Consider the following 15,635-nt stretch of genomic DNA (forward strand, 5'->3'; position numbering starts at 1 on the left):
CAGTTCTGAAGTTTCATTTTGAATTTTAACTGTATTGTGCATTTTTCTAGGTGAACTTCCTGATTCGTTTTTATATCTCTTGTGAGTGGAATCATTGCATTTCTATTTTTCATCATTCTCAAATGTTTTTCAGAAAATCTCAGAGAGAGGTGCCTGAAGCATTCTGACAACCTCTTGCCATTGTTAATCTTACGATTTCTCCAATTGACATCCTTTTCCTTCAAAAGAGTTTCAAGAAAAATGAATTTTTGTGTCATTTGACCAGTTTATCGGTTTGAACTTCAAGTGTTTATTTTATAAGAAAATGTTATAATAGGTTGTTATGTTTTAAGTATTATATATGTATTGTTAGTGTAAGTTTTGTTTTATATAATATGTTAAGGGACATCTCTCCAGTTTAAAGTTTGGGTCCTGGCCAGACCCTGATTTTAACTTGGACAGATGAGTTTGCCAGCAAAATTCAGAGGTTTCTGCACAAAAATGAATGATATGCAGGTCATTTTTGACCCATCAATTCGATCCTACAAATGTGACAGCTGACACAGTTTTGAGGTGAAACTTGCCAGCCCTGCCCGGGAAGGGATGCCAAGGATTTTCACTGGAAACAAATGTTTCAGCTGTTTGCAGACTCTGAACCGCTGGCACAATGTTTCTAATGATCATGCTTTGTTCATTTTTATATATGCTATTTAGAATATCTTTCTTTTGAATTTTCTTGAATTGTTATCGATTTTGATAAGTTTTATGCATTTTATTATTGAGATATTTTGTCTTGTTCTATATTATGTTTTATATTTCAACTTTCTTGTTTCAAAAGAGAAGAAGAGAAAGAGAGAAAAAAGGAAAAAGAAAAAAGAAAAGGAGTGAAGAAGTGCCTGAAATAAGGCTGAAATGAGGTTGAAGATTTTGTATGTTTTAATCTCTTGATATAATTATTTTGTAGACTTGATTTTGCTGATCATTGAGAAAAATATGAAGAGAGTGCTAGACACTGGACAGATAAAATTGAAAGAAAGAAAAAAAAAATCGTTTAAATAAGTAGCTTTGAGCAAGGATTTTGTTAATGTTTCCACAGAAGTTGAAAGTGGGGTTTTTAGTTTGCAGACCCTCAAAAAGCAATTCTTACAGATTTAAAGATGGGAGCTCAGATCATTATTGTGGCAGAGACCAGATTGCTGACAATGTCAGGGAAAGATTTCTTAATCATTCATTTACATTTAAAGAAGAAATATTTTGAGTGGACAATCCAAAGTCGCAGGATTTTTCAATCACGTTGTTAGGGCATTCAGAAGTTCGCACAGTTCGTTTTCCAACACACAAAATGTTAAATGTAAAAGTGGGTTTTAGGAAAAAAAAACAAAAAACAAAAAAGAAGCCAGGAACCAGTGGAAGGAATGACAGTATTCACTGATGGTTTGGGAAAAAACTCACAAATCAGTGGTCACATGGAAAAATCAAAAAACAGGGAAATGGGAATCAAATATCAAAATGATACAAGATTCACCACAGGTTGAAAAATTGGTAACAATAGTCAGGGATTTTTCAGTTATTTCAGGAACCCTCAATCTGATCAAAGGTTCAGTGTATGTTGCAAATGTGGTCAAACAATTAGAGAAATCGCTTTCAAAACATACAGACAAGGAAATTTTATATTTATATCTATTATGCATGAAAATAATCCTAGAAAAAACAGAGAACATTAATAAACACATCAGAGTGCATTCTTCACCTCCGAGGTTTTTAGTAAAAGAGAATGCTCATGTAAATAGACTCACAATGCCCATCTTGCAGACACTGCCAAGCATTTTTGAGCAGGCAAAATTGAACCATGCATGTTTTCACAAAAATGCACAGGCATTGATGGGAACCTTTCACCCTTCTGAAAGCCAGACAAAAGAAATCTGCTTGCCAGAATGCCAGTTTGTGCAATCTCCTGTATTTACAGGAATGGACAATCTGAAAGGTTTGTAAAAGCCTTCAGCTGTGGCAAGCTGATGTCACAAAATACCCAACTTTTGAGAGGCTCGAAAATATCCATATTTCAATTGATACATTTTTAGGGGTGATTTTTGCATCATTATATACAGGAGAGACCACAAAACATACCTGCAAACATTTTTTATAAGCATTTACATCATTAGGAGTGCAACAAGAAATAGAAACAGATAATGGTCCAATTTACACAAGCAAGGTGCTTGACAAATTTTTGAAAAAACAGAGAGTCAAACATATTTTCAATATTCTTCATTCTCCCTCAGGTCAAGCAAGCAAAGAACACATCACACCCTGAAATCCACTTGGATGGACAGAAAAGGGATGAGGCAGGGTTGAACAAATGTATTGAATTTTTTAAATGGTTTTTTCTCAAAGCCCACTCTACTAATTGTCAGATATGTTACAAACAGCCCACAGGAAAAACTAAGGGAAAATCCTTTCGTTTTAATCAGAAGTCCAGAGTCAGGACAGATTGAAGGTTCATTTACATTAATAACTTGGGGCAAGGGTTTCGCTTGTGTTTCTACAGGACGAGGACTGAAGTGAATGCCAGCGAGGCACATGTAACCTTATCGGGTGCAGACGCCAGTGGACGTGGACCCGAGAAGCAGAGAGGCAAGCACGCAGACGAAGGCAGACAACAACGCTGCAGACGTCTCGTCGGACAACGATTGATCACCCAGAGACTTGGGGGGTTTTTTCTGGGAAATCAAGTGTTATTTGGGTGTTGCTGCATTGCAGGGTTTCTCACAGAGGGTGGGGACATGGACATGGGATTCAGACGGATAGTGTTCATGTGCTTCATTCTTTCACCTGTTGCTTTGGGCAACAGGACAGATTTTCCCATGAGACAACCCAGGGAAAAAGTGTGGGAGACTTTGGCAAAAGCAGCTGGTCTGGACAGCATTTGCCTGACCCATTCGAAACCAGAGAAACCATTTTCAACATACTCGGTAGGTGTGCCAGTGGAGGGATGGTCAGTCCCAGGGGACATCCTTCCAGGGGTTCTGAAGTTTCTTTCAGACCCTGTGGAGGGATGACATGTTTGGACACAATTCCTTCCTGCTGCTCACTTTGAACCTCTGGATTTGGACATTTTGGGTCAACAAAAATGAAATGGTGCATCAAATTTAATTCATCAGGAGTGGCAAAGACAGATAATCATACAATAGATGTCACTCCGAATCAGCCTTTTTATAAAAATGCGTCATCTTGGTGCAATCATACCAAAATGACAAGCAAACCATCCCTTCAACATCCAGCCACTTTACCGAAGCGAATGTTTTTCATTTGCGGGGACAGAATTTGGCCTGCTATCCCTGCAAAAATCAAGGGTGGTCCATGCAGCATTGAAAGATCTTTTGTTAACACACAGCATGACCTTGATAAGAGAGCAAGGAGAAAAAAATCTGATGAATGAAATTATCCAAATTGTGACAATGATAATGTTAATACCAAGAAAAAAGGCTCGGAAAAAGTGAGTGGTTCTGCTTTCACAGCAGGTGGCATCAAAAAAGAGCCTTGGTGCAGTTGGATCAAAAGAGGTTGTGGGCAGAGTAAAGATGCCCATGTCATTTCTTTTGCATCAAATGATTTGTTAGCTAGCAGTGAGAAATGGGAACAAAACAGTAATTGAACATCTATTGTAAACACATGGACACACGAGTGAAAATTTAAAGAGGTATCAGAGGACCAAACACACCTGGAGAAAAATTAAATCATAGGTAGATGGTGTGTTCAATTTGTTTCACTTTTCACAGTTGTAGAAAAAAGATTTTGAAAATAGTTGTATGTAATTATAAGGTATTGTAATTCTTCTAATGTTTGTGCTGTCCTTGCCTCAGTGCATGAGGCAGACCATGAACAAAGTTGTCAAAGAGGTGTTCTTGATTCAAAAAGGAAAGGATCCCTTGAACAATATAGTTCAAATTCTGATGATGATGTTTCTACCTGGGACAAGTCTCGGAGAATTGCAATAGCAATTTTCTCACCCCAAGCAGCATCAGGGGCGGCCTTGACACAATTGGATCATATAGCATGTTGGTTGAGGAAACACAGTCGTGCCATTTCGTTTGCACTGAGTGACATGTTAACAGACATCAACAGTGCAAGGCAAGCAGCACTTCAAAACAGGGCGGCAATTGATCATTTGCTGCTGACACATGGGCACGGATGTGAGGAATTTGAGGGGATGTGCTGCATGAACTTGTCCGATCATTCAAAATCTATTCATAAAAATATGAAACAAATACAAAGTAATATTAGCAAATTGAACAAAGTTACAGGGTCCTGATGGGATGATTTGTTTAGCTTTTTTGATATCTCACCATTGTGGAAAGAACTTTCAAAAATAGCATTTTATATTCTTATAGGGCTTGTAGTTCTTCTGCTTGTTCTGCCATGCATTTTCGTGTGTATTTGAAGGACCTTGAACAGCATGATAAAGCAGGTGTTTCTGGTTCAAACAGAGAGGGGAGATGTCGGAACTCAAAATGTCCCTCAGACATTTTTAGAGGTTCCAGGCCTTGGTCAGAAGCATTTTAGACCCTGGCAAGCAGCTGAAAACAGCTGTGATTTTGAGTTTGAACCATGGAATGAATTACCAACTTTGAAGGTGGAACAAGCAGTCACAGAGGGTTAGATGATATAGTAAAAGCAGTCACAAATTAGAGGGGAAAATTTTTTAGTATTGTACAGGGGGGTTTTAACACCTGTACAGGGGGGTTTTACTTTGTACAGGGGGGTCAGGAGTTCTAAGATGGAGGAAAGTGGACCTGATCCTGTTCTTCCTCCTTCTTCTTCCTTACCTCCATGTTCTTGGTGATGTTGGCATTTTTCTATTGGTTTAGGCTAGGGACACACTATTCAACGTAGATGATAGATATTGGCACATTATTGTAAATATAGTACACGTAATTTCTTGTATATAATGTTTGTACCATCCCACTGAGGGGCAGAGCCCCGCACACTGCCCTGCAGGACAGACCTGCGGCAGGGCAGCAGAACTTGTTATAGATAAGCAAAAATAAACAACCTTGAAACCAGCACAGACGAACTATGGCTTCTTCCTTGGCAATGGGGCAGAAAGACAGAGACTTTCTACAATCTCGGAATCACCAATACCCACAGATTCCGACACTGCTTTCGTGCCTGGAAGGCACCTTCAAGAGAGAAGCCTCAGGAAGGCTCAGGACAGCAAGTCCTGCGCTCTGGTCTCGAGGGCTCCTGCCACAAGGACAGGAGACTCCTGTCAAGGATGGTGCTCTGGCCTCGAGGGCACCGGCAGCAGGGATGGGAGATGCCTCCAGGGCACCAAGTCCCACACTCTGCCCTCGAGGGCACCTGCAGAAGACAAGCCTCGGGAAGGCCACGGGTCAGCAAGTCCTGTGGTCTGGCCTCGAAGTCAGCTGCAGGAATAACACCTCGGAAAAGCTCCGGGTCAGACACGAACGAGTGCGCTGTGCAGGGGCTCCTCACAGCACTGCTCTGTCCCGTCCTGTCCTGTCGCGTGCTCGGAGCACTGTGGTGTGCTCTTGTCACCACATATCCTGTGTCACCACGTGTCACAAAGGGCCCTTGGACACCCGGCTCCATTCCATGCTGCACCGTGTCACAAAGGGCCCTTGGATACCCTGTCCCGTTCCATTCCATGGTGACCATGCTGCACCGTGTCACAAAGGGGCCTTGGATACCCTGTCCCGTTCCATTCCACGGTGACCATGCTGCACCGTGTCACAAAGGGCCCTTGCATGCACTGCCACCTGCCCTGGGGCCACCCCCAGCCCCCCAGAGTGGCCCAGGTTGGAAGGAATGCCTTGCCCCAGGTGTGTCAGACAGCCCAACAGGATCTTTAGGAACGGCTCAGACCATCAGCAAACGCTGCCCTGCTCTGCGGGCTCAGAGCAGCAGGAGCCCCCAGGGCTGCCGACGCAGCCGCGGCGGGAAGGGCACGGGGCCCTGCACAGAAGCTGGCACGGCCTCCTCGGGACACGTCCCACATGGTGGCCATCCTAAGCACGGCCTTGTGACACAGACAAGGAACGTGTGGGCCAGGGCAGGAATGCTGCTCTGAGCCCTGGGCCCGGGGAGCGCTTACACCAGCAGGTGAGGCACAGTCCCTGCCCAAGCAGACCTGCCACCCCCGAGCCCTGGCAGGGCTGGTGCCCGTCTCCTGCCCCAGAGCCCTGTGCCCCTGGGGGCTTCTGTGCCAGAGGGAGCCAAACCCACGTGCACTGGGGGCTGTGCTCCTGCCTGCAGGGGCTGTTGGCAGGAGCACCTGGAGCAACTGCTGGCAACACTTGGTCTCTGTCAGAAGCTCTTACTCCATGCTGAAATTATTTTCTCGTTGAAGTTATTGCTTTCAGCACAAAAACACCTTAGCAGCAAAGGAACAGAAGAATCTGGCAAGTAAGAATCCTCAGTTCAGGAAAGATTTACTTCCCATTGCTCAACTCAAGTAGTTCCAAAACATTGCAAACTTCCCAAATTAATTGGGATGGCCTGAGGGGATGAAGATTTGGAATTTTGCTTCCCATCTCAAAGCAGCAACTCATTTGCCTTAACCTCATCCACTGAGGGTCACTTTACAGAACATAACACTACACAAAAAAAGGGCAAAACCAAGGGACATTCTTTGGTTTGCAAATGGTTTTCTATGAAGGGATGATAATGTCCTAATTCTCATAAGGAATAAAAGCTCTCAAGAAATGGAAGTCCACTCAGTGGTACAAAAGTAACCCAAAGAAACGAGCAGAAGGAAAAAGGGCTAATCCTCCCCCTGGTAGAGATATCTAAGTGGCCAGTAAAGTACAGCTCTCCCCCCTTGTTTCCTGCAGGAGAATCAGGACCATGAAGAGGAAAAGTCACAGATACTCACAGATATACAGAGCTGAGCCCTCTGTAACCAAAGCTGTGCCAAACCACAGATGCTGCCTTCAAACTGACTCAAATTCCAGCCTGGACCTCTCACCTCCCAGACAACTCCTTCCCCAACACCCCACCAACACCAACACCCTAAACTCCCACACAGAAGCCCCCAACACCCCACCAGAACCCCCAGCTGTCCCCATCCCTCTGCAGAGCTTTCCCACCCTCCAGCAGACCCCCTGATTCCCTGCACGTGCCGTGGCATGGCCTCAGGAGGATCTGCCCCAAGGCCTTCCCCTGGAGCAAGCTCAGGCTGCCAGGCCTATGGATCCTGGATCATCCTTCCCTCTGAGCCTTCCTGTGCACGGCTGTTCCATTGGCACATCTGTGCTCAGCTGGGACTACTCTGCTCACCCAGGGCTGCTGGTAAAGGATGGAGAGCAGCCTGGCAAGCTCTTTCTCCAGCTCCCTCTGTGCTCTTGGGGAAGGCAGAACCTTCCACAGGAAAGCAACTGGTGCCACAAGGAGTGGGTGGCATCAGGCAGCTCTGGGGAAGCCCCTCAGGAATGCTGTATCCTGAGGGAACACTGCTGGCCTTGACCTGTTGGCACCTGCAAAAGCTTCAAATCAGCTGCCTCAGCTTCCAGGGCCTCTCTTGGCCAGCATCCTGACGTGGATGCAGGATGGCTGCCAGGCGCTGCTGGGACCCAGCGGGACAGGAGCGGCTGTCTCGTGTCCACGCAGCACCCGTGACACAGCCAGGGCCATCCCGAGAGCAGACAGACGCTCACGGGCCAGCAGAGAGGAGCAAGGAGCCCTGGGCTCCTCTCAGGGTATCTCAGCTGGGCTCGCTCCACAACACGCCCCCATTGGAAGGCCTGCTGATGCCCAGCTGCCAGAAATGCCTCCCTTGTGCTCTCCAAGATGCACAGGGAGAGCCAGTGAGCAGGACATTTGGGAGGCAAACCTTCCAAGCCTTTTCTGAGGCCAGGCACACACCAAGATCAGCCAAGACTCTCCACCACACTGCCTGGCCCACACAGCCCAGCTCTGTGCTGGCCCTGGGCCACAGCAGCTCCCAGCAAGCAGGAGGCAAATGCATCTTGCCAAGAGCTGAAACACAGCAGACAGGGAAGATGTGAAACGTGAGTGTGTAAAGGCCTTTTAATTCACAGCTCCCACTGAGAGCTTTGGGGCTCACAGATGGACAGAGATGGTTCTGCTCACCCCTCTGTCCAAAGCAGGGGTAACACACGCTGCTGCAGGTGCTTGGGTTGGTCTCTGCAGGTCCAGGTGGATGCCAAACCTGCTCTTCACAGCCTTCTCCCTTCCCCTGCGCCTCTGCCAAGTGCAGCAAGCCTCAAGGACTGAAAGGAGCACAGAGAGCCAAAGGGGGACACTTGCACCTGCCTCACTGGGAGCTCCCTGGGAAGCACTTTCCTTGAGAAGCAAGCCCCTGTCCTCCAAATGCATTTCCCCAAATGTGCAGCTTTTCTGCTCAACACCAACACACCCTTAGGAAACGCTGGCAAGGCTGAAGGACTTCATGTCCTTTCAGGACAGGCACTCCAGCTCTAGCTCCTATTCCCCCAAGTGCCTTTCCAGGTGGAGGCTCAGACGTGCAGCCCCAGGCCCTCTACAAACACAAGCTGCTCAGTGCCTCTTCACCTGCCTCAACTCCTGCCTGCGCCCACGGCACCAAGACCAGGCTGTTCCCAGCCAGAGCCCAGAGCCCTGGTCCCGCAGGACGCTCTTGCCAGCACCTTCCAGGCCTCTCCGCTGTGCACACAGCGCTTTTCATGCCCGCTCCCAACAGGCTCTGGAAGGCAGAGCACAGCCTGGCTGCCTCTGCCACCAGCACAGCCCAAACACAGGCGGAGGAAGAAGCAGCAGGGGCTGTTTTGCGGCCGTGCCCAAGAGAGACTGGAAGGGTGCCCTCCCTCTGCTCTCACTGGCTTGGCTTTCTGACTGGCTCTGAGCCTGGGGCTGCCATTCCTCACTTGTGGGCACCAGAACCACAGCCGGGATCCCAGCACTGCCTGACAGCGCTCCGGGCACTGGCAGGGTCGTGTGTCCCAGTCTGGGGCACCGCGCTGCTGCTTCCTTTGCCCTCAGGCACACCCAAAGCTCCCTGGTAAGCCCGGATGGTCGCTGGTTCTGCCCTCTCCCTGATCCTGTGCAGGGATGGAGCACTGCTGAGCTTTCAGGAAGCTATTCCTGAAAACTTCCAGCGTTCCAAGCTCCTTTGCCCTCTGTGGAAGCTTGCCATGGAATCCCTCACAGCTGCCTTCAGAGCATACTCAGCTTGGCTCTTCCAAATTCCAGGGGCTCCAGGCTGCTCAGCAAGATCTGCAACTCCACAGAAACTGAGAAAGTCAACAATGTTAGAAAACACACTTCCAACACTGGGACTAGAAGAGCTCAGGCAATCCATTTGAACGGAATGAGCCCTCTCTTTCTGACATGTGAGCAATGCCATGGAATTTCCCAAACCAGGGAAATAGGGAGGCCTGGCAGCAGCAGCTTCACACACAGCAATGACACAGAACAGGGCAGGGCAAGAGGCTGACAAAACTCTAACTGCTACTTGCAATGAAGTACCTTTGTTTCCAGTTCTAATCTAGCCACTATTAATATAGAGTCCAAAAGACTAAAAATACAGGTAATAATAATAACTGTACCATTATTAGCAAAAAAAGGAGATAATAGAAATAATAAGAATTAATAGGGGTAATAAAAACCCTACCATGCTTATACCAGGTTTGCATGGCCAGGTTTTGGTAAGGGAGGGGCTCTAGGAGCACGTTCTGTGAGAGCAGCTGCTCCTCCATGTCCCACAGAGTCAATTCCAGCCGGCTCCAGGACAGACCGGCTCCTGGCCAAGGCTGGCCCAGTTAGAAATGGTGGTAATGCCTTTGGGATAAGAGATTTAAGAAAAAGAAAATGGGTGACCCTGGAGTTGTGACTGTGAGCAGGGAGGAGCAGGGTGAGGACATGTGAGAGGAGCAGCTCTGCACACCCCCAGGGCAGGGCAGGGCAGGGCAGGAGGGACAGGAGCTGCTCCAGCTGCTGGAGCTGATTGCCCTGAGATTCCCTGGTCAGTCCCTGGTGAGGCAGCTGGGCCCTGCAGCCCATGGAGGGCACGGAGGGCAGAGATGCACCTGCAGCGCCTGCAGGAGCCCGTGCCGGAGCAGGGGGATGCCTGAGCGGAGGCTGCGACCCCGTGAGAAACCTGTGCTGGAGCAGGGACCTGGCAGGACTTGTGAGCCCATGGAAGAGCGAGCCACGCTGCAGCAGTTTGTGGAGAACTGCTGTCCGTGGGATGAACTCACCGTGGAGAAGTTCATGGAGAAGTGTCTCCAGGAGGGACCCCTGGCACAGCAGGGAACGACTCCTCTCCCCGAGCAGCAGGAGAAACAACAGGGGATGAACTGACCAGAGCCCCCATTCCCTGTCTCCCTGCACCCACTGGGGGGGAGGTAGAGCTGGGAAGGAGGGAGGGAAGGGCAGAAGGAGTTTTTAAAGCTTTGTTTTACTTCTCACTATCCTGCCCTGATCCAGATAGCAATAAATTCCATTAATATCTCCCATTTTGAAAATGTTTTGCCCATGATGGCATTTGCTGAGTGATCTGTCCCAGTCCTTAGCTCAACCCATGAAGCCTTCATTCTGTTTTCTCTCTCCTGTCCATCTCTGGAGGGGAGTCAGAGAGCAGCTTTGGTGGGTGCCTGACATCCAGCCAAGGTGAACAGACAACACTTCCTTTCCTTCATTCTTTCTTTCCAGAGGTCACTGTGAAGGGGTTGAGTGGGGCTTTGAAGAAGGGAGTGAAGGTGGTGGGGAGTGGTGGGTACAGGAGCCACAGGGATGTGGGACAGGCATCAGAGGGGCCTGGGCAGCTGTCAGGGGTCACGGCCTGTCCCCCTGGCCCAGCAGCAGGGGACAGGGGGCACGGCCTGTCCCCCTGGCCCAGCAGCAGCCCCGTGCCCTGCCCAAGGTGCTCCCAGCAGGGGCTGGGCCCCAGAGGCAGGGGGAGACCCCAGTCCCGGGGCAGCGTTTCTACCCTGTCCCCTGTCCAGCCCAGCCTGCCCCGTGTGCGCAGTGACCGCTGGCACGGGCTGCACTGGACACTGTGACCTGCTGGGGACACTGAGAGCTGCCCCGCTGTGACACTGCCCTTGGGATTTCACAGGCACCAAACAAACCCCAGCCAGCACCGCCCCTTGTCATGTCCCAGGCACCAGAGCACATCCCAGCCCCGCTCCTGGTGATGTCCCAGGCACCAGGGCACATCCCAGCCCTGTTCCTGGTGATGTCCCAGGCACCAGGGAGCATCCCAGCCCCACCTGGATTTTCTTTTCATTTCTCTTTGCTCTTTCAAAACTCTAAAAAGCAGGTAAAAATAAAGATGTTGAGCTAAGACAAGGATGGGGACATGGGGGGGGTTCTTGCACGGCATGTGGGGGATTCTGCTTTGAGGGACTTGAGGGTTCCTGGGAGGGACCTGGGAGTTGCTCAGGGCTTTGGGCACCCCAGGCTGAGTGGCTCCAGTTGCACTGGGAGACCCTGGTGGAGGTTCTGGGCAGCTGGTCAAGGACCCCCTGCCCTGGAACTGTCCCCATGTGTCCCCATCCCATAGCCCAGTCCCCCTGCAGTGGCTGCCCCAATCCTTAATCCCCTTCCATACTCCCCTTGCCCCTGCCTGTTCCTGTGTCCCCCCTGTCCCGTTCCTGTCCTGCTCCCATCCCAATCCGGACCCCATTCTTGATCCCTGTATGTTGGGAAGGGTAGATAAATATGATTAAGAACCACAATAGTACAGCCAGGACGAATATAACGCCCGCTACTGGCTGGACAATAACCCTCACCTACAGAGCGGTCCAAAAGTCAAATGGACTGTTCCATCTCACCCCCCAGAATGTATGGTTCACCCCACACCTGTAACCCTCCCCTGAACCATCAGGTGTCTGTGACCCCATTGGCCCAGGTCCTGTTCCAGCCCACCTTGGAGCCCCCCTGATAAAGGGTCTCCAGGGGGCTGGACGCCCTCTTGGATCTTCCCCTCTCCTCCTGGAGTGTCCTCCGGGAGTCCCTGCTCCCCTCTTTGTCTCTCCCCTCCCCCATCACCCGAGGCCCAGCCACGTGCTGTGTCTAGCAGCTCGAGGCAGGGCCACAATGCATCCTGAATAAACCTGATCCCCCAAGAGCAACCACAGAGATCTCGCTTGTATCTGTCCGTGGAATACAAAATAAACGTCTTTACAGGATCCCAGTTCCATATTTGATCCCAATCTCTAGTTTATCCCAGTCCCTCTTTGATCCCAGACTATATTTGATCCCAGTCCATATTTGATCCCAGTCCCTAGCTGATCCCAGTCCATATTTGATCCCAGTCCCTATTTTATCCTAGACTATATTTGATTCCAGTCCATATTTGATCCCAGTCCATCTTTTATCCCAGACTATATTTGATCCCAGTCCCTATTTTATCCCAGTCCCTCTTTGATCCCAGTCCATATTTGATCCCAGACTATATTTGATCCCAGTCCCTAGTTGATCCCAGTCCATATTGCGAGGACGCTGGACTCCAGGACGCTTTGGGTGGGTGGAGACGAGAGATTTCTGGAGGCTGCCCTTAGAATATCTGGTTTATTAGAGAGGGTGAAAGGCCCTGCTTGGAGTCACCAGATGTGACCCGTGGCAGGCCCGAGGGCGTGGGGGAAGGGAGAGGCAAGGGGTAGAGGGAGATAAGAGAGGATCTCAAGAGAATGTTCCAGGAGAGGGACAGTTCCAAGAGAAGGGAAGTTCCAAGAGAGCGTCTGGCTCCTCAGGGACTCCTTGTCAGGGGCTTCAAGGTGGGCTGGAACAAGACTCAGGTCAATGGGGTCACAGACTCCTGATGCTTCAGGGGAGGGTTACAGGTGTGGGATGAACCATACATTGGGGTGAGATCCAACAGTCCATTTGACCCTTGGACCTACCTGTAGGTAAGGGCATTGTTCAGCCAGAAGGGGGGATTGTCTTCATTCTGGCTGTACGATTGTGTTCTACTTGTGCAGTAACTACGGTTTGGTATGTCACAACTTGTTACCATCTCAGTCTCTGTATTTTCTAAACCTTTTGCCAGGCAGTCATATTTATAAGGCTTTCCTATTTGATCTTCCCCAACACATATGATCCCAGGCCATATGATCCCAGTCCATATCTGAACCCAGTCCCAATTTTATCCCAGTCTATATTTGATCCCAGTCCATAGGATCCCAATCCATATCTGATCCCAGTCTCTATTTGAACACAGTCCGTATTGATCCAGGTCTCCAGTTGATCCAAGTCCATATGATCTCAGTCCCAATTTGATCCCAGTCTGTAGGATCCCAGTCCCTATTTTATCCGAGTCCCTTGTTGATACCAGTCCATAGGATCCCAGTCCATATTTGATCCTTGTCCGTATTTGATCCCAGTTCAGTTCATTCCAGTCTGTAGGGCCCCAGTCCCTAATTTATCCCAGTCCTTAGTTGATCCTAGACCACAGGATCTCAGTGCATATTTGATCCCAATCTCTGGTTGATCCCAGTCTATATGGCCCTGCACACATTCCAGAGGTCTGGAATTTCAGCTCCCAGCCAGGAAAAGACATTCCCTTTGCCCTCGAAGGCAAAGCTCTTGAGAAGGGGCTGAAAGCCAAGTGGAGCAAAATCCTACAGAGACATTTCCCTGCTGGCCTCCATAACTTCAGCTCCTGAACTAAGAAATAAAATAATAATTGGGAAATCAAATAATTAAAAAATCAGGGGTGGGTCATTGGGGGCAGAGGGGGCAATTAAATTAGAGGAGGATTCAATTAAATCAGAGGAGGATCATTGGTGCTCCCTAAGGACATTAAATTGGGGGAGGGTCTTTGGAGGTCCCCTGGGTCAAGGGAGACACGGAGAGAGAAACAGAGCAGGCAAAGAGAGGTGGGAGGGAAAGAAGGACACAAACACAATCAGCTGAGAAAGTGGTGCCCTGAAAAACAGAACTGCCACAGACTGGAGATGAACAGCAAAGAAATCACTAAGTCTGAAAGTTTTATTTGCTATCAAATACATCCCAGCCACCCAGCCCCACACAATCCCCATCTCACCGCTCCAAACTGGGATCCCACTTCTCCCAATCTCCTCCCAAACCCATCTCACCCTGGCAGCTCTGGATTCGAGTGAGTTTGGTGTGGGATTAGTTTTTTTTGAGGTGGGAACAAACAATTTGAGGCGGGATTGAGGCTCTGTGGGTTAAAATTCATTTGTTGTCAGTGGGATGTGAGTGGTTTTGAGGTGAAAGATCGATCCCTCTTGGCTTTTGGAGAGCAGAGAGATTGAGAAGAGAAAAACATGCAGGTCAACATAAAAGGAGAAGCAGTCACGTGTGTTCCCAACATGGATGACAGGGAATGTGGGTCACCAGGGCTGTGCCCAATGTGGGTCCTCCAGTGGGGGATGGAGTTTAGCTCTTCTCGCACTCAGGGCACTCACAGGGCTTCCCTTACTGGTGCCTCCGTTGGTGTTCGGTCAAGTGAGAGTTCCTTGAGAATCTCTTTCCACACTCCCCACACTCGTAGGGCCTCTCCCCAGTGTGGATGCGGCGATGCTGGATGAGGGTGGAGTTGAACCTGAATCCCTTCCCGCAGTCGGGGCAGCGAAAGGGCCTCTCCTCCATGTGAACCCAATAGTGCCGGAGGAGACAGGAGCTGGTCTGAAACCTCTTCCCACACTTGGAACACTCGTAGGGCCTCTCCCCAGTGTGGGTCCTCTGGTGCTTGATCAGGCTGGAGCTCTGGCTGAAGCTCTTCCCACACTCAGAACACTCGTAGGGCCTCTCCCCGGTGTGGATGCGGCGATGTCTGATGAGTTTTGAGTTTTCCCTAAATCCCTTCCCGCAGTCGGGGCAGCAGAAGGGCCTCTCCTCCCTGTGAACCCGATAGTGCTTGAGGAGATCGGAGCTGGTCTGAAACCTCTTCCCACACTTGGAACACTCATAGGGCCTCTCCCCAGTGTGGATCCTCTGGTGCACGATCAGGTGGGAGCTCCGGCTGAAGCTCTTCCCACACTCCGAGCACTTGTGGGGCTTCTTCCCATCATGGAGCTGCTCAGGGACCCCCAGCTCCGAGCTCTGGCTCCATCTCCGGCCGCCTCCCCGGCCCAGGGTGGGTCTTTCCCCCTCAGATCCCTGCGATCTGCGTTTGCAGCCCCTCCTCGTGCGGGATCTCCGGGGCTTTTCCTCCCCGTCGGGTTCCTGTGCTGTGGAGCCGCTCAAAACAGCCTCTTCCACCAGGTTCTGCCGCGGGGATTTGTCCTCCCTGCTCTCCATCCTCAGCTCCTGCCCTGGGGGAGGAAGGACAAGGAGAGGCTCTTCCTCTTCCTCGCAGCCTCCCAGGGGCTGGGAATGGGAAATCCTGGTTTGGGGAAAACAAGGGATGAGCACGATGAGTTTGAAGCTCCCTCTGTCCCAGTCCATCCCTAGAAGTCCCCGGCCACCTGGGCTCCATAAAAACCTCCCAAACACCGAGATCCAGCCCTGAAAAAGCCTCCCAGGAGTTCCCCGTCCCTGCTCCCTCCCCTTTGCTGTTCGGGGCTCCCCCCTGTCCCAGCTGCTGGGGTCACGCTTGGATTGGGGGTCCCCGTTCTCCTCGCTGTCTGCCCTCCCCAGGCTGCTGGGAGTCACAAGAATCCAAAAAGTTCCCCCCTTTTCCATCTCCCCACTTAGGGATGCTGGGGGTTTTTGGGGTCCCAGGGTCCCTT

The 15,635-nt window shown here is 50.0% G+C and overlaps 2 protein-coding genes across 2 annotated transcripts in view; one reads left to right on the plus strand and one right to left on the minus strand.

The window, feature by feature from the left end:
* Positions 1-15,635, minus strand: part of LOC100226816 (uncharacterized) — a 1,189,242-nt gene that overhangs the window by 768,652 nt on the left and 404,955 nt on the right. Inside the window, 1 exon segment of the mRNA XM_072919754.1 lies at positions 14,391-14,972. Within this exon segment, the coding sequence (XP_072775855.1) occupies positions 14,391-14,972 (582 nt within the window).
* Positions 1-15,635, plus strand: part of LOC121469068 (uncharacterized) — a 662,903-nt gene that overhangs the window by 309,080 nt on the left and 338,188 nt on the right. The window lies entirely within an intron of this gene.

Source organism: Taeniopygia guttata, chromosome 30 (genome assembly GCF_048771995.1).
Source record: "Taeniopygia guttata chromosome 30, bTaeGut7.mat, whole genome shotgun sequence".
NCBI lineage: Eukaryota > Metazoa > Chordata > Aves > Passeriformes > Estrildidae > Taeniopygia > Taeniopygia guttata.